The sequence below is a fragment of the Myxine glutinosa genome, chromosome 13, assembly GCF_964187855.1.
Source record: "Myxine glutinosa chromosome 13, kmMyxGlut1.1, whole genome shotgun sequence".
NCBI lineage: Eukaryota > Metazoa > Chordata > Myxini > Myxiniformes > Myxinidae > Myxine > Myxine glutinosa.
Window position 1 is genome coordinate 86,590,971 of NC_136273.1, and position 18,860 is coordinate 86,609,830.

General features: G+C 43.0%; 1 protein-coding gene across 1 annotated transcript; it reads right to left on the reverse strand.

The window, feature by feature from the left end:
- Nucleotides 1-1,978: 1,978 nt before the first annotated feature.
- Nucleotides 1,979-12,472, reverse strand: LOC137439081 (rab9 effector protein with kelch motifs). Its single transcript, XM_068134760.2, has 7 exons — nt 12,378-12,472; nt 10,978-11,135; nt 10,559-10,711; nt 5,380-5,541; nt 4,378-4,527; nt 2,805-2,954; nt 1,979-2,505 (listed from the first exon to the last, which is right to left on the reverse strand). Exons 1-7 carry the CDS (start codon nt 12,428-12,430, stop codon nt 2,087-2,089), a joined length of 1,245 nt encoding a protein of 414 aa, XP_067990861.2. The 5' UTR covers nt 12,431-12,472; the 3' UTR covers nt 1,979-2,086.
- Nucleotides 12,473-18,860: the final 6,388 nt, after the last annotated feature.

The window sequence follows — 18,860 nt, forward strand, 5'->3', positions numbered from 1 at the left end:
ACATTTTTGGAATATTCAGAGCATGAGGAATCCAAAAATTAATGTTTACATTTGCGTAGACACCTTTGCGAAAATGACACTCAGGACAGTGATGAAGATCTATAAAAGCACATTCCTGAACGGTATAGACCGAGTAGATCCTGTGTATAGGACTTATAGTTCAATCTGATACCAACAAGGCTGCTTTCTTGCTTTATAAACCCATACCTATAACTTCAAAGGACTTGCAATATCATGTATTATGTAATGCAGTTATATTGTAGGAGCTGGGCTCCAACGTAAATCGGAAGAATGGACGCGACAAAAAGCTGGAATTCGTCCGAGTTTCTTTATTGTGTCAAATCAACTCGGGTACTCTGAAAAGCCCGTTTATCGGGCAGCAATATATATACACATTATCCCGGAGCGTTTGCCCGGGAAAGGCGAGACCGGGCGTGCCCGGGCGTCCTGGGCGAAACCTGAAAAGGCGAGTCTGGACATGCCCGGGCGTCCTGGACAAGGCCTGGCAAGTCGAGAGCGGGCATGCCCAGGCGTCCTGGGCGAGCCCTGGAAAGGCGAGACCGGGCGTGCCCGGGCGAGCCCGGCATGGTGATCGCTCCGCGTCCTCGGTAGGTGCAAGGCGATTGTGTATACCCAGCGGTAGCCGCTACAATATCACAAATATAAAGACAATGGTTTTCAATTACCTTTGTTTGTTGCTTTTCTATAATCCTGAGCACTATTTTGAGGCCTTTATTGGATTCCTTGACCCAGAAAACATAGGATTAGCATATTTAATTAAGTTTCTAGGTTAACTAGAAGCCGAGATAGCGCAAAAGATGTATTTTATGGCGGCCATTTTGAAAATCCAAAATGGCGGCCATGCAGGTGTCTGTGCAAATGCCAGCATTGATTTTCGGATTCTCCGTGCTCTGATGATTCCAAAAATGTACAGGTTTGTTAAAAACCCAAAATTTTGAACGAAATTATATTTGTTAACATAGTGAACCTGACTATAACCACCAGACGACATCATAATTAAACTTTATAAAAAGTCGCTGGTTTAAAAAAAACAAATTCCATTCTATATATATATATATATATATATGGGAGCGTATCCTGGATCAGCACGTCGCTGCATCCTTGGACGACCCCTCAGCACCATTTTTTTGTTTTGTTTTTTGTTTTTGTATACTGAATCGAGGCTCGTGAAAGAGCTAACATTTACTTCACAAACAAATCAACCAGAGAAACAAAATATATAAAAAGAGGGAGCGGAAAACAAGATGGGGAGAGAAGGGGAAGCACACAAACACAACATTTGAGAGCAGGGAGATGTGTGGAAGGGAGAGGGCTTGGGGGGAGGAGGCGTGGGAAGGGGGGGGGGGGGGGAGGGAGAAGTATAAAACACAAGGACACCAAGGACTTCCAGGACAGAAGTTGGTATTTCAAAAAAGTGGAATTGGGGTGAAATTAGCGGGGGTAGAAAAGATCAAGGTTTTGGATGGGGGAAGATAAGAGATGGTGGGATTCGAACTCAGGACCTTAGGACCCCAAGCCCACCACCCAAACAAAATTCCATTAGAAAATGTGGAACAAGCTTCAAATGAAGCAATGATTGATTGATGAGCCCATACGCTATCCAGACCGCTCGTCCTGCGGAAACAATCACATGGCAAGGACTGCACTGGGTGGTTTGCTACTACCTTTCCCACCAATAGCAATGGCAGGAATTTGCAATTTGTTGAGGATGCCGGCACACCATGGCCTACTTTTGTGAAAGACAGATGGTGGGATATTTAAGCGTCCATCAGAGAACGCCAGTAGATGGGACACCCAGTGTAATGTCATTGATAACCCTGATTGTGAAGCACCAGGGTGATGGTTTACAGTCGGACCAGGAATCAACCCAAGTCGAGTACGCCACCTCGAGCTGTTGCGTCAGCCCCGGAAATTATGAATGAGAAAGTCAGGAAATGCGCAATGCTGTGCAGAGCAATACCAAAAACAAATCTATTGGGAAAAGTCACAACATTATCAGTTGAGTAAACAAACTTTTAAATAACTGAATCAAACGTGTATTTCAAGTCGACACTTCTTGAGCGTCTCATTGAATGAAAATCACTGCGGGGTCGTTAAACAAATTCCCTTTGTCATCCATTCCACCAAAAACAAAACAAAGATGGATCACGTGCACTCCCAGCTCCAATTGGTTGCTGTGATCACGTGACTCTTGGCTGCTCAACCTCAGAGGGTTCATTTTTGTGTCAATGTCCTGAATCTTGCCCTTGTCCAGTTGATTTTCGTCTGGACTTCTCTCACCGATTACGGTCCTAGCTCGCTGCTCCACGGAGGGCAATTGTCCAATTGCATCTTGTGTTTTCCCAGAAGCCTCAGAAAGGACTCCAGTGTTGAAGCTTGAGGATGAGTCTTCGTGAACCTTCCAAGGAATAAGGCACATAGAGAAGTCCAGACGGGAAGCTGGAGAAGGCCCTCGTATCTGTATTAGTGTCCATACAAAGTTGTCTGAAGATAAAGCAACAAGACAATAGTAAGTCGTCTTTAAAACAACAACAACAACAACAACAACAACAACAACATGCATTTTAAGGCCATTTTCCCTGCTAGAGCGGGGGTTAGCCTTGCGGTCCCCATGACAATCTTCTCCATTTTGCCATCATAATTTAAAACACCAAAGCATATTCTTTTAACCGATTGGTTGACCATTTTTTATCATGGCAATGGTTATAGTGACTAAACATACAGGAAGGCCAAAATTAAGAACACGGAAGTCGTGTTTAAAAATACAAAACTTGCAGCCTTACTTGTATCAAGTACGTGCAGTTTGTCAGAAAGACCTTCTTCTCCAAGACCTCCAAACATGTAGACCCGAGAACCGAAGGACACCGCAGAATGGGCTGCGACACCCTGTGGTACATCTCCCTTGGTCATGATTTCTGACCAGGCCATGGATTCTGAGAAGAAACTGTCATTGAAATACTGGCCCACTTTAACATTGTTAAAATTTAAATTTAAATCATTGTTAAAAATTTAATTTAACACTCACAGAGGCTTCATAACATCTCGACGAAGGCTTCAATGCTGTTCAAGTAGGAAGTAATTTAATGGAACAAGCCATTCCTTGGAAGTAAAGCATCCTATCCCATTCTCTTACACCCATTCTAAGCCAGCACTGACAAAAAGAGCTACAATTCGTTTCATTTTCAGACAACAGCTTCAATTCTTTCCTGGGAAAGCCACATTTCCAAGCTGGCCTCCAAAGCCAGTCGCCGACTAGGCATCCTCCATCGTGCGAAGTCCTTCCTTGGCACACCTGAGCTCCTCATCACATACAAGGCTTTCATCCGCAGCTCAATGGAATACTGTTCTCCCCTATGGGCTGGTGCTCCTGCCTCACACCAAGCTCGTCTTCACGCTGTAGAAACCAAAGCTTTCAGAATCATTGGAATGAATCTCCCGCGATGAAGCTAACTCCGAGGGCCTTTCACTCACTCACCGCAGGCAGGTTGGTGGTCTTTCTGTCTTCTACCGACTCCTCTCCGGCCTTGCTCCCCCAGCTCTCTCTGTGCTCTGTCCCCCAAATATTCCTCCAGGTCGCACAAGATCTGCCTGCAACCCTCTTATGGTTAAACTGCCAAAATCAAGACTCTCTGCTCACCTTCACTCCTTCATTCCTCTTTTCTCCCGCCTCTGGAACAAACTCCCCCACTCCGTTCAATCCCACTCCACCCTCCAGGTCTTTAAAACAGCTGTTCACCACCATCTCTTATCTTCCCCCATCCAAAACCTTGATCTTTTCTACTCCCGCTAATTCACCCCAGATCCACTTTTTTGAAATACCAACTTCCTTCCTGGGAGTCCTTGCAGTGTCCAGGTGTTTTATACCTCTCCCACCCCTCCCCCCCCCCCTTCCCACGCCTCCTCCCCCCCAAGGCCTCTCCCTCCCACAGATCTCCTGATGTCCCTGCTCTCAAATGTTGTGTTTCTTTGCTTCCCCTTCTCTCCCCATCTTGTCTACCGCTCCCCTTATTATTTACTTTGTGTGTCTGTTTGATTGTTTGTGTGATAAATGTTAGCTCTTTCACGAGCTTCGATCCTGTATACAAAAGAACCAAAAAAAAAAACAGGATCATCACACAAATCAGGTGACCAAGTGACTCATGAAGAACACGTGATGCCTCACCTCCATATGTCATTACTCAAAAAGAAAGGATCTCCTTAATTTAGGCGCACATTGGGAGATATTAAAAAACAAATACAGAAAATGAACAACCAGCACTAACTGAATGGCCATGCCAAAATCCATACAAATACAAGGTAGCAAAAGAGATCATAAACACCATCAACGGTAGGTGAATTTGCAAATCAGATACCTACGGGTGTCCAGGGAGTGGAGATCATTCATAAAGTTGTTGCCATCCATGCCGCCATGAATTAGCACCTTCGATGCCACAGCAACCATCGTATGTCCTTGCCGGGGCGGTGGAGGGTTTCCACTGGTGCGTGGCTGAGACCATATGTGAGAAACTACGAAAGGATATTAAAATGGGGGGGGGGGGGAATAAGTTCCAGCTGAAGTTCCTATTTGCTTTGATAGACATTGCTCATACAATGAGGCAGAAACATTGTGAAAATGATGGACACATCATTGAATCATTCAGATCTGAATCCAAATCTGGACTAGTCATAGTAGTAGTGGTAGTGGTAGTATACTAGTATTATCAAACGGAAGACCAAAGACTGCATTGGAGTCATCAGAAGGAACTAAATAATTAAAGAGAAAAGATGGAGTCATTACTTAGTAGTAGTCCTCTACGACTACTACTACTTATTGATTCTTCTTCTTTAACAACCCACGTTATTATGGAGTCAGGTGGTGAACATTTTTGGCATAAGTCTTTCACAAGTCCGTTAGTCAGGACTGACGTTCAACCATCGGTGGCCGGAATTTATGATTTATTCAAGGTACCGGCAATAACTCGCCTACTCTTCGGGAAAGACACTGTGGGATCTTTCACGTCCACCAACAACCAGTACTCGCAGACGGGTCCTGCAGCTTAACGTCCATCCGATGGACGGCACACACATTGATGCCTCACTGTGCCTGATAAACACAAGGTCGAGATTGAAACCCAAGCTGCACATCTCACAGGTGAGTGTGTATACCTGAAGCTATCTTACCAGCCATGGTCCAAATCTGGACTGCACAGTACCTGACATTTGTTACAAGTTGCAAGACAATGAGCAAAACATTGAGGTCTTCATTACAAATGTTCTCAAGAGATCTGATGTCATTCTTATCATATATAATGAGAAATCATAGGTTTTTTTTCAAGGGCCTTTTGCGATGATGAAGCACTTGGCATCGGCTCCACACACCAGTATCAAACACGTGCAGTTTGGGATCCCTCACAGGTGCAGAACCTTTCTCCCCACCGCCCCATAAGAACAAACGATCACCAACAAGGGCAGCAGCCTCGTGGCAAGTTCTCGGACTAGGGGGTACGCCCCGAATTTCTGGGTTGCTCCAACTCCCTGCATCTGATAGGAAAAGTTAAAGAATGGAGAAAGTCAAGTTAAAGAAAGGCTGAACAAATAAGAAAGATTCATTGTTCTGTATGACCATAGTTTTTGTTTACTGCATCAAAGATTAAAGTCGACAAATAAATTGATGCAATTATTGTAAAACAATCTTGGTACAAGATGCATCCGTGAGCCTAAGGATTTTGTTTAGATTCTTCCATTTCTATTGTAAAATACATGACCAACTGGACAAAACCAGGCTATTCTTTTTGTACACCGCTCCTTTCCTATGCCATCTCCAGGCGCTGCATGACGTCATCGCCGGGCACCGAAGGGGGCTCGGCGATGACGCGCGCTGAAAGGGAGTACTCAGTTTTCACTCCGGTTGTTTGTTTTCGTTTGTCCGGGCGATATCTCAGCCATCCTTTGAGCTAGCAAGCTGAAATTTGGGCACAATAGTGAGCACGTGCTTTGGCAAAAACGACATTTTTTGTTTTTGGATTAATCAATTAATTGATTAGTTAATTAATTATTATTGATTAATTAAGTTGGTATTGCCCTGGTGTTAAGTACCCTGGTACCCTGGTGTACCCTGGTGTTGGTACCCTGGTTATGAAGAGTTAAGTTAAGTTAAGTTAAGAGTTAAGTTAAGAGTTAAGTTAAGAGAGTTATTAAGAGTTAAGAAGTTAAGAATTAAGAGTACCCTGGTGTTGGGCTAGCGGCTAGGGTGCCGGCTTAGGATCCTAGGATCCTGGGTTCGAATCCCGGTCAATCGCTGAATTAACGCCAGGGGGGTTGACTCAGCCTGTCATCCTTCCGAGGTCGGCTAATTGAGTACCAGTTCACTGGTAATTCCCTGCTTGTCGTTAAAGGCGGCAAAAAGGGTTGGCGTCAGGAAGGGCATCCGGCCGTAAAACATTGCTTCAAAAAGGGGACCAAAAAACAACAACAACCATGGTTCCCGAAAAAGGCCAACCCCCGCTTTGCGGGGCAAAATGGCCTCTAAAGGTGGGGTTTTTTTTATTTTTTTAATTAAGTTGGTATTGCCCTGGTATTGGCTTAGCGGTTAGGGTGCCGGCTTGGGATCCTAGGATCCTGGGTTCGAATCCTGGTCGATCGCTGGATTAACGCCAGGGGGGTTGACTCAGCCTGTCATCCTTCCGAGGTCGGCAAATTGAGTACCAGCTTGCTGGGATGAATGATCCCGGTGTGTACCCCGATTTAGAATAGGTACACCGTATCCCTGCGCATCGTAAGAGCGTGACCAAGGGTTGGCGTCAGGAAGGGCATCCGGACCATAAAAACATGGCCTCAAACAGGGAACCATGATTGTCATGGGGCCCGCAAGGTTAACCCCCGCTCTAGCGGGGAAAATGGCCTTAAAACGATCATTCATTCATTCACTCATTCAATTAAGTACTTATTTATTTATTTCCTCACCTGGGCAACATCTCAGGCACCTTTCGAGTTCGGAAGCTGATATTTGGACATGACAGTGACGAAGTGATGTGGCTATAAAGGATATTTTTGATTTATCGATTCATCAATAAATCAATTAGAGATGTAGTGTATGTGGCAGAGAGGTAGTGTATGTGACACGGGCGAAATGATTCCATTTTGGCGAAGATCCGGATTCGGATCCGGCTAGTAGAATTTTTTAAGTGATTCTTCACCATTGGGAGATAGGGCCAAAAACCATATATAGCAGGATATATCAAAAAGTTGTGGACGGATTTGGACGAAACTTGGTGGACCGGTTGGGTGCATGACAATGACTAGTCAATTCGATTTTGGTGAAGATGTGAATATGGATTCGGATACAAGAATTATATCATTTTTAAGTGATTCTTCACCATTGAGAGAACACGATATATAACATGGTATTTAAAAAAAGTTGTGGACGAAATATGACTAAACTTGGTGGAGGAGATGGTTTGGTGACAAGAACAAGCTGATTAGATTTTGGTTCAGGTCCGAATCCAGATCCGGCCTATCGGTGGGATACAAAACATAAACTGTTCAGCCTGGCGGAGGTTTGCGCTCTACCGAGTGACGTTCTAGTTCAGATATATTTTCCCATGGAAGCTGAAAGAAGGGTTTCCTTAGTTCTCAATGCAACATTGATCGAAGTATGCTATGGGGAGCAAGGATAAGCTCACGTTTCCATATTTAACCCCTCTTTTACTCTGACCAAAAGTTAACGCTAAAAACGTCATCTTCCCTTTGCTAATTGCTTCCAATGGTGGTTAGCATCCACCAATCAATGTTCTGTTGATTCCATCAATTGTTCCACCTGTCCACCGATGCAGATCGACGAGGAAGCCTAGTTTTCCATTTCCTTAGGTCCGTCAAGCTGTTATCCTGACAAGGTCAAGCTGACAACATGTCTTTCAATCCTGACAAATCTCACTCTCTCACTATGTCTCTCTGAAAAGACCGTCTGGACAACCCTCCCATATACTTTCTCAACAATCTTCTCCAAGAAGTTCTGTCACTCAAGCTTTTGGGTCTCACTATCTGCCATGATCTTTCCTGGGAAAATCACATTTCCAATCTGGCCTCCAAATCCAGTCGCCGACTGGACATCCTCCATCGTGCGAAGTCCTTCCATGGCACACCTGAGCTCCTCACCACATACAAGGCTTTCATCCGCAGCTCAATGGAATACTGCTCTCCCCTCTGGGCTGGTGCTCCTGCCTCACACCTGGCTCGTCTTCGCGCTGTTGAAACCAAAGCGTTCAGAATCATTGGAATCTCTCGCGATGAAGCGAACTCCAGGGGCCTTTCACTCACTCACCGCAGGCAGGTTCGTGGTCTTCCTGTCTTCTATCGACTCCAATCCGGCCCCCCCCCACCCCCCCCCCCCCCAGCTCTCTCTGGGCTCTGTCCCGCAAATATTCCTACAGGTCACACAAGATCTGCCTGCAACCCTCTTCTGGTTAAACTGCCAAAATCAAGACTCTCTGCTCACCTTCACTCTTTCATTCCTCTTTTCTCCCGCCTCTGGAACAAACTCCCTCACTCTCTTCAATGCCACTCCTCCCCCCAGGTCTTTAAAACACCTGTTCACCACCATCTCTTATCTTCCCCCATCCAAAACCTTGATCTTTTCTACCCCGTTAATTCACCCCAGATCCACTTTTTTGAAATACCAACTTCTTTCCTGGAAGTCCTAGCAGTGTCAATGTGTTTTATACCTCTCCCACCCCCTCCCCTTCCCATGCCTCCTCCCCCGAAGCCCTCTCCCTCCTACAGATCTCCCGATGTCCCCGTTCTCTACTGTTGTAGTTGTGTGCTTCCCTCTCTCTCCCCATCTTGTCTCCCGCTCCCTTTATGATATGTTTTACGTGTCCGTTTGTTTTTTTTGTAATTAATGTTAGCTCTTACACAAGCCTCAAGATGATATTAGACATGCGTTGCTTAGGTAATAGATAGAGATGTCCAGCCCATCCTCAAGCGTGTCTAAACTTGTTATCCCTTTTGACAGTTTATTTGATGTTTTTACCTTTACAATCAGTCTTTAAAACTTTTTCGAAGCGTCTGACATGTCATCAGGTGCCATGTTTAGGTGGCAAAGAATTGTCATCCTTTTAGGAAAGTGACGCCTTGGGTGAAATCGGGTGAAAGGTCGGGTAGATCTTCACAATTAGGTAGATCTCACGACTGACCGGGTGTGCCGACCATCTCTTCCTGTCTCATCACAATCGCTCAGTCTATCGTGTAATGTATGTTGGTCCTAAGGCTTAAGCCAATTAAGGATCTTCCTTTCATCCGTCGACTTGTGGGGACATATGCTGGTAGTGGGTTAAGGGAGTTCATCATACATCCAGAATTAGTCTCACCCCGAAGAGAATGCGGGACTATTGCAATACGTGTGTGTGTGTGTGTGTGTGTGTGTGTGTGTGTGTGTGTGTGTGTGTGTGTGTGTGTGTGTGTGTGTGCGTGCGTGCGTGCGTGCATGCATGTATATATATATATATATATTCGCTTTAAATATGGTTTTCCCTGCAACCGCTTACTTGATTGATGCAAAACTTTATACATGTGAAGGACTCCCCATGGAGATTATTTTGTTGCTAACTCTGACATCATAGGACACATGGTATGGCAGCCATATTGGATTAAAGGGAAATAAATTGGACATAATTTTCTCCAAAACTGATCAACGGAAAAAATTGAAACGGCATATATCATCAACTCGTCATGGGGTATATAGGGTGATAACAATGATGTCATCGGTGAAGTGGTATTCCAGCCATAATTGGTTGATATTAAAATCTCTATCTGAAAAATCTGAAACGTCATATATCTGATCTATGACGCAATGTGAGTGAGAAATTACATTTATGACGTTCATAACCCAAGCCAATAAACGATGTGATAAAATAGGGTGCATGGATGATACGGTATATGGGCCATTGGGCCATAATAGTAGCGTGTTCAGTTAATGATCGCATTTTTGTTCAGAATGAATGCGTGACGCAAGTGCCGTTCTGGTTGTATTTGTGATTGCTTCCTTCTGTTGCCTTCCCGTGCCATTTATTTTAAATATACTTGGTCTTGGGCGAATTATGGCTGCAGTGGTGGCTTGTGTTGGGGTTTTTTTTATTTAAACAATCCCGTTAAGGGTTGATTAGCCGCAGTCCACACCGCCTTTGCGGTATCACGTGACTCGTTATCGCATCACGTGACTCGGGCTCGCTCCGCCCAAGATTATATCAGTCACATGACGTCTATTGGCGTATCGTATCACTTAGGTGGCTCGGCGGTCCAACGTGCATGGTATCAGGAGTGGAAAGGCCATGACCTGGCCAGGGACCACGCACTCACGTGCCTATTGCAGTCGTTTTAACGCAACCCACCGGATTCAAACCAGGCAAATGGAATGACCGGCAGCTGCAACACTATTCTAATTTGCACATTATCAAAAAAAAATCAAAAAAAGAGATGACATGAACAACAACACATCAACAACAGAAAACGTAAGCATGTGAACAATGCAGTCATGTCGTGCAATTCTTGTTAAAGGACAGACCAATATCCAGGGCCTGCATGCTGTTCAGGTTGCCGCTGGTGTTGGCACCACCAAAGACCCAGAGATGCTTATTATCCGTTGGCAGCAAGAAGGAAGTATGTTCATAGCGAGGTCGGAGTCCATGCCAGGCCGGGTGGCACCAAGTGTGCTTATCTGCAAAAACATGCAGGAAAAAAAAACAAGAAGTCTTTTGAGTTGTAAGTGAGATAACGAGGGGGATAATTCACGAGCTCAAGTTTATAAGAATTTTAAAATTGAGGAGAGTGCAACAAGTACAAATAACTTTTCTTTTTATTTGAACAACCACCTTGCTCAAAACATGAAAGGCCTTCTTCACTTGAGCCAAGCACTAGGAATTTCATCGGGGAAAAAACCGGAAATATTAACCACAAAAATCCAATAAAAACACAAAATCCAACCTAAATCAAGAAGTATGGTCTGGGTGATGTTGCCATGAGGATGTGCTCCTCCGACTACTGCCAATTCCCCAAGCTCTCCGTGCTCACTGGAGGGGATGTAGGAGCATGTATGACCCACTCGGGCTCCTGGTAGTTCTCCTCGTGGCTGCAGAGCGTACCTTTGACAAATATGACAGAGGAACAAAGGGAAATTAAATGGGGTAAAAGCAAATGAATATGTCTCATGTGTACATCAGCGGTAATCTCTCACGGATATCCCATGACTTATTACACAGGATGATAAAGCATACAGGCAGAGTTTGGCCTTAGAAGTTTGGTTCTTTTTAGGGAAAACAATATTTCAGGGAGAGTGTGGTCACTCCCCATGCATCTCCTCCTAGATTTCATTATTTAAATAGGACAACTAATATTCGGTTTTGGTGCATCATGCAGGAGGAAGGAGGCAGGAGTTAGGAGGAAGAAGGTAGGATGCATGAGGTAGAGGTAGAAGACAGGAGGTAGGAGGAAGGACGTAAGAGGCAGGAGGTAAGAGTCTAGGAGGTAGGAAGCATAAGGTAGAAGGCAGGAGGAAGGAGCCTTGGAGGAAGAAGGTAGGATGCATGAGGTAGAGGTAGAAGACAGGAGGTAGGAGGAAGGAGGTAAGAGGCAGGAGGTAAGAGTCTAGGAGGTAGGAAGCATAAGGTAGAAGGCAGGAGGAAGGAGCCTTGGAGGAAGAAGGTAGGAAGTATAAGGTAGAAGGCAGGAGGTAGGAGCCTAGGAGGAAGAAGGTAGGATGCATGAGGTAGAGGTAGAAGACAGGAGGTAGGAGGAAGGAGGTAAGAGGCAAGAGGTAGGAAGCATAAGGTAGAAGGCAGGAGGAAGGAGCCTTGGAGGTAGGATGCAGGAGGTAAGAAGCAGGAGGTAAGAGGCAAGAGGTAGGTGGTAGAAGGAAGGAGGCAGATGGCAGGAGGTAGAGGCAGAAGACAGGAGGTAGCAGAAAGGAGGCAAGAGGTAGGTGGTAGGAGGTAGGAGCCTCGGAGGTAGGAAGCAGGAGGTAGAAGGCAGGAGGTCGGATAGCCTCCTCATGCGTCAAAGTTCCTCGTATGAAGCTGTCAATCATCCACAATGGGCACCGAGCATGTAATATGAATATCCCACAGTATGTGGTGCAGACATGCAGCTGTAGGTAAAATTAACCACATATAATATGTATCAATTTAATTTGCTCAGACACAACCACTCCAACATAAACCAATACTGAAATAAAGAAGAAGAGTCATCGAGCTTAAACAACCTGAAGATTAAAATAAATTAACATAAATAAAATAATAAATAGCAATATCAGAAAATAATAATTATTGCAACGGTAACACTAACAGTGGTGTTTATATTCATATACTAATTCGCGATTTTGCACTTACCATTCTCCAGGATTTGGCGATTTTCCCACTGTCAAGGCAGGAAGCTCTTCCATGATTGTTGTTGTTGTTGTTTTTTTCCTTGTTCGTGGGAAGTTCCTTTCTAATCAGGCAAATGACAAGAGGGTGTTCCATTAGAAAGCGGCTTGCTATCGCTTTCCAAGCTAGTCGTTCCGTATCACTCGCTTTGCAAGTCGCTCGTCTAGCCGCTCGGCAAGAGGAACAAGCGATTGATTGAGATGAGCTACGTCACGTTATCAAAAATGGCCTCCATAATCGGATTCAAAACGATACTACAACCAATTATATGTTCAGAAGCAAACTCTGTTATGTACACTCATAATATTATTGAAACATGCTTTTAATATTTTAATTGTTACTCTACTTTTCATCCTAATTCTTCAAAATTTCCATGCATACAAACCATCTCCCCAACATACACAGTGTTAAGGGTCTATAGATAAGCTCGGCAGGGCGCTCCTCCTTCTGACTCTTTATTTATTTTTCTTTCCCTCTTCCTCGTACTCTGTAGTCGCTGATAACACAATCAATCTGTTTGGAGAAGTTGTCACAAGATTATCGAGTAAAACTGAAAACAACGGTCCGGCTAACATTGCTCGAGTACCACGGTAGCATTGTTTTCATGGAGGCCGCCATGTTGTTAAGCGGTGCCGAGCATTCCGTTCCGTTGGAATGCTTGCTTGAGCGCTTTGAATCAATCAAGCTGCTTGTCTAGCGATAACAAGCTGTTTGCTAACGGAACACTCACCAGGTCTAAAACAAAGGGTGTAAAGTCGAGGGGTCCAAATGTTCTATAAGTATACAGGTCTTAAGTGTTCTAAGGGTTTCAAAATAAAAGGGTGTCTTCCAATCGTAGTTATGGTCTAAAATGGGTTTGAAGGGCTTATGGTTGGTACCCACATGCTTGCATGGTGCCCATACACTTCATACCCACACATTTGGTGCCCATACACTTGGTACCCATACACTTCATGCCCATATGCTTGGTACCAACATGCTTGGTGCCCACATGATTGGTGCCCACATGCTTGGTACCTACACAGTGGGTACCCACACACTTGGCACCCACATGCTTGGTACCCACACACTTGGTACCCACACACTTGGTATCCACACATTTGGTACCCACATGCTTGGTACCCACACACTTGGTACCCACACACTTGGTACCCACACACTTGGTACCACATGCTTGCATGGTGCCCATATGCTTCAAACCCACACATTTGGTGCCCATACACTTGGTACCCATACACTTCATGCCCATATGCTTGGTACCAACATGCTTGGTGCCCACATGATTGGTGCCCACATGCTTGGTACCTACACAGTGGGTACCCACACACTTGGTACCCACATGCTTGGTACCCACACACTTGGTACCCACACACTTGGTATCCACACACTTGGTATCCACACACTTGGTACCCACATGCTTGGTACCCACACACTTGGTACCCACACACTTGGTACCCACACACTTGGTACCACATGCTTGCATGGTGCCCATACGCTTCAAACCCACATGATTGGTACCCACATGCTTGGTACCCACACTCTTGGTGCCCACATATTCAGCCAATGCAACACCTTGCCCAAAGTACTCCAATTACAACCCTCAAAATGTTATATCTCCTAAAAGGACTCCTCTCCTAAATTTCCTAATTCTCTCTAAATCTCTGAAAAGAAATCTCCTAAAAGGACTACCTTATGATTGAAAGTTTGATAAGTCTCTGTGAGTAAGTTTTTATTCAAAGCTAAATTGTAATTGTGTTTGAAGCTTTTTTGACATTGCAGAAAATCACAGAAACATGAATGTTGTTTTGTAGAATTACCTAGAGCCATAACAATGTTGTATGAGCATGCCAGAATAGTTATAAGCTGGAAAGAGCTGGTGGTGAATGATTTGGGAGATGCAGCACGCTTGTTGGAGTTCTGGAAAATGCAGGGTCAGCCCTCTTTGGAATCTCCACAATCAGCAAAAAACCTTTCCACTGAGATAAGCTCCATGCCCCCACCTCTTCTCCTCGCTGAGACATGCAGATAAGAATGACTTCCAGATGAGCTAATTCTCCAGAGAAGGCCCAAGTAGTGACCTCTCTACATATACAAACATACTCCTCAGTCTTACGGTGTGACTGATAGGAATCACATGTGTTCTGGCGCCGTCCTGGCTGCAACTTCTGTGACCTTTAAATTACTCTTAGCCCTTGCACAAACATCAAAGAGCGACGGAAACCATAAGAGAGCTGTACTTCTCAAGGGCAGTGAGAAACTTGCTTGATGTCTTGTGTGCTGTATGTTCCATGAAGTACTTGGTGTAAATGCCAGTGAGTTTGTTCCAACAAGTCGATTAAATTGTTCACCAGAAAGTTGTAGTCTCTGTCTCTCTGTTTACCTTAATTGAGTAAAGATATTACACCTACAACAAGTTGGTGAGCCAGGCAGATCCGCAACTCAAAGGTCTACCAAGATCCCGTGCTAACCAAGGTAAGAACCACCAATATGTTGTACAAAACAACAACCAGTATTTTGATTGATTTGAATTTTGAATGATGTGAATTTTGAATGATTTAAAATTTAGTTTATTTGAATTTTAAATGATTTAAATTTTGATTGATTCGAAATTTGATTGATTCGAATTTTGAATGATTTAAATTTTGATTGATTGAATTTTGAACGATTAAAAATTTTGTTGATTTGAATTTTTATTGATTAGAATTTTGAATGATTAAAATTTTGATTGATTTGAATTTGAATGATTTGAATTTTGAATGATTTGAATTTAGTTTGATTTGAGTTTTGATTGATTCGAATTTGGAATGATTGAAATTTTGTTTGATTTGAATTTTGAATGATTTGAATTTTGATTGATTTGAATTTTGAATGATTTAAAATTTGGATGATTTGAGTTTTGATTGATTTGAATTTTGATTGATTCGAATTTTGAATGATTTGAGTTTTGAATGATTTGAATTTTGAATGATTTGAATTTTGTTTGATTTGAATTTTGAATTATTTGAATTTTGATTGATTTGAATTATGAATGATTTGAATTATGAATTATTTGAATTTTGATTGATTTGAATTATGAATGATTTGAATTTTGAATTATTTGAATTTTGAACGATCTGAATTATGAATGATTTAAATATTGAATGATTTGAATTTTGAATGATTTGAATTTTTATTGATTGGAATTTTGAATGATTTGAATTTTGAATGATTTGAATGATTCGATTTTTTAATTATTTGAATTATGAATGATATGAATTTGGATTATTTGAATTTTAAATGTGAATTTTGAATGATTTGCATATTGAATGATTTGAATTTTGAATGAATTGAATTTGTATTGATTTGAATTATGAATTATTTAAATATTCAATGAATTGAAATTTAAATTGCGTTATGTAATATTTGAAATGCCCCTCTAGATCTATGTATACGCAATACAATATTATATACGCATTAAGATTTGGATTCAATGGAATATCTTAAAATTAAATTCCCTTTTTAAACTAATTTCTAATTAATCTCCCATATATCCCTTGTTTTAGTGTGCTTTTTCAAAACAGATTTTCAAGAGAGTGTATGACATTATATTGTAAGTTCGGCTGGGCTTTACCTTTTTGTCGCGTTTTTCAGAATAGAGGAGGAATTATACAAATTTCGCCAAGAAAGAAGTTATAATACATCTGACAAACAATAAACGATAGGATAAAGGTAGAATTTCTAACAGTATGCCTGGTTAAGTGATTTCCGTATTTTGCAGTTTTGCACGTGTTTTCACGGTATGGCTGCGGTGGTGCCCGGTTCGGATTGGCAATGTAATTATGAAAACAAAGAACAGAAGAGCTCGTCTGAGGAAGAGAGAGTAAGGACCAAAGAGCAAAATGAATTGAAAGCGGTGAGACAAGATCCAGAATTTAAAGGAGAGTCCAAGGCAAGAGAAGAAAGAACTAAAATGTGTAACAGATCACGCAAGGAAGAAGAAGAAGAGGAGCCTCGGAGGTAGGAAGCAGGAGGTAGAAGGCAGGAGGTCGGATAGCCTCCTCATGCGTCAAAGTTCCTCGTATGAAGCTGTCAATCATCCACAATGGGCACCGAGCATGTAATATGAATATCCCACAGTATGTGGTGCAGACATGCAGCTGTAGGTAAAATTAACCACATATAATATGTATCAATTTAATTTGCTCAGACACAACCACTCCAACATAAACCAATACTGAAATAAAGAAGAAGAGTCATCGAGCTTAAACAACCTGAAGATTAAAATAAATTAACATAAATAAAATAATAAATAGCAATATCAGAAAATAATAATTATTGCAACGGTAACACTAACAGTGGTGTTTATATTCATATACTAATTCGCGATTTTGCACTTACCATTCTCCAGGATTTGGCGATTTTCCCACTGTCAAGGCAGGAAGCTCTTCCATGATTGTTGTTGTTGTTGTTTTTTTCCTTGTTCGTGGGAAGTTCCTTTCTAATCAGGCAAATGACAAGAGGGTGTTCCATTAGAAAGCGGCTTGCTATCGCTTTCCAAGCTAGTCGTTCCGTATCACTCGCTTTGCAAGTCGCTCGTCTAGCCGCTCGGCAAGAGGAACAAGCGATTGATTGAGATGAGCTACGTCACGTTATCAAAAATGGCCTCCATAATCGGATTCAAAACGATACTACAACCAATTATATGTTCAGAAGCAAACTCTGTTATGTACACTCATAATATTATTGAAACATGCTTTTAATATTTTAATTGTTACTCTACTTTTCATCCTAATTCTTCAAAATTTCCATGCATACAAACCATCTCCCCAACATACACAGTGTTAAGGGTCTATAGATAAGCTCGGCAGGGCGCTCCTCCTTCTGACTCTTTATTTATTTTTCTTTCCCTCTTCCTCGTACTCTGTAGTCGCTGATAACACAATCAATCTGTTTGGAGAAGTTGTCACAAGATTATCGAGTAAAACTGAAAACAACGGTCCGGCTAACATTGCTCGAGTACCACGGTAGCATTGTTTTCATGGAGGCCGCCATGTTGTTAAGCGGTGCCGAGCATTCCGTTCCGTTGGAATGCTTGCTTGAGCGCTTTGAATCAATCAAGCTGCTTGTCTAGCGATAACAAGCTGTTTGCTAACGGAACACTCACCAGGTCTAAAACAAAGGGTGTAAAGTCGAGGGGTCCAAATGTTCTATAAGTATACAGGTCTTAAGTGTTCTAAGGGTTTCAAAATAAAAGGGTGTCTTCCAATCGTAGTTATGGTCTAAAATGGGTTTGAAGGGCTTATGGTTGGTACCCACATGCTTGCATGGTGCCCATACACTTCATACCCACACATTTGGTGCCCATACACTTGGTACCCATACACTTCATGCCCATATGCTTGGTACCAACATGCTTGGTGCCCACATGATTGGTGCCCACATGCTTGGTACCTACACAGTGGGTACCCACACACTTGGCACCCACATGCTTGGTACCCACACACTTGGTACCCACACACTTGGTATCCACACATTTGGTACCCACATGCTTGGTACCCACACACTTGGTACCCACACACTTGGTACCCACACACTTGGTACCACATGCTTGCATGGTGCCCATATGCTTCAAACCCACACATTTGGTGCCCATACACTTGGTACCCATACACTTCATGCCCATATGCTTGGTACCAACATGCTTGGTGCCCACATGATTGGTGCCCACATGCTTGGTACCTACACAGTGGGTACCCACACACTTGGTACCCACATGCTTGGTACCCACACACTTGGTACCCACACACTTGGTATCCACACACTTGGTATCCACACACTTGGTACCCACATGCTTGGTACCCACACACTTGGTACCCACACACTTGGTACCCACACACTTGGTACCACATGCTTGCATGGTGCCCATACGCTTCAAACCCACATGATTGGTACCCACATGCTTGGTACCCACACTCTTGGTGCCCACATATTCAGCCAATGCAACACCTTGCCCAAAGTACTCCAATTACAACCCTCAAAATGTTATATCTCCTAAAAGGACTCCTCTCCTAAATTTCCTAATTCTCTCTAAATCTCTGAAAAGAAATCTCCTAAAAGGACTACCTTATGATTGAAAGTTTGATAAGTCTCTGTGAGTAAGTTTTTATTCAAAGCTAAATTGTAATTGTGTTTGAAGCTTTTTTGACATTGCAGAAAATCACAGAAACATGAATGTTGTTTTGTAGAATTACCTAGAGCCATAACAATGTTGTATGAGCATGCCAGAATAGTTATAAGCTGGAAAGAGCTGGTGGTGAATGATTTGGGAGATGCAGCACGCTTGTTGGAGTTCTGGAAAATGCAGGGTCAGCCCTCTTTGGAATCTCCACAATCAGCAAAAAACCTTTCCACTGAGATAAGCTCCATGCCCCCACCTCTTCTCCTCGCTGAGACATGCAGATAAGAATG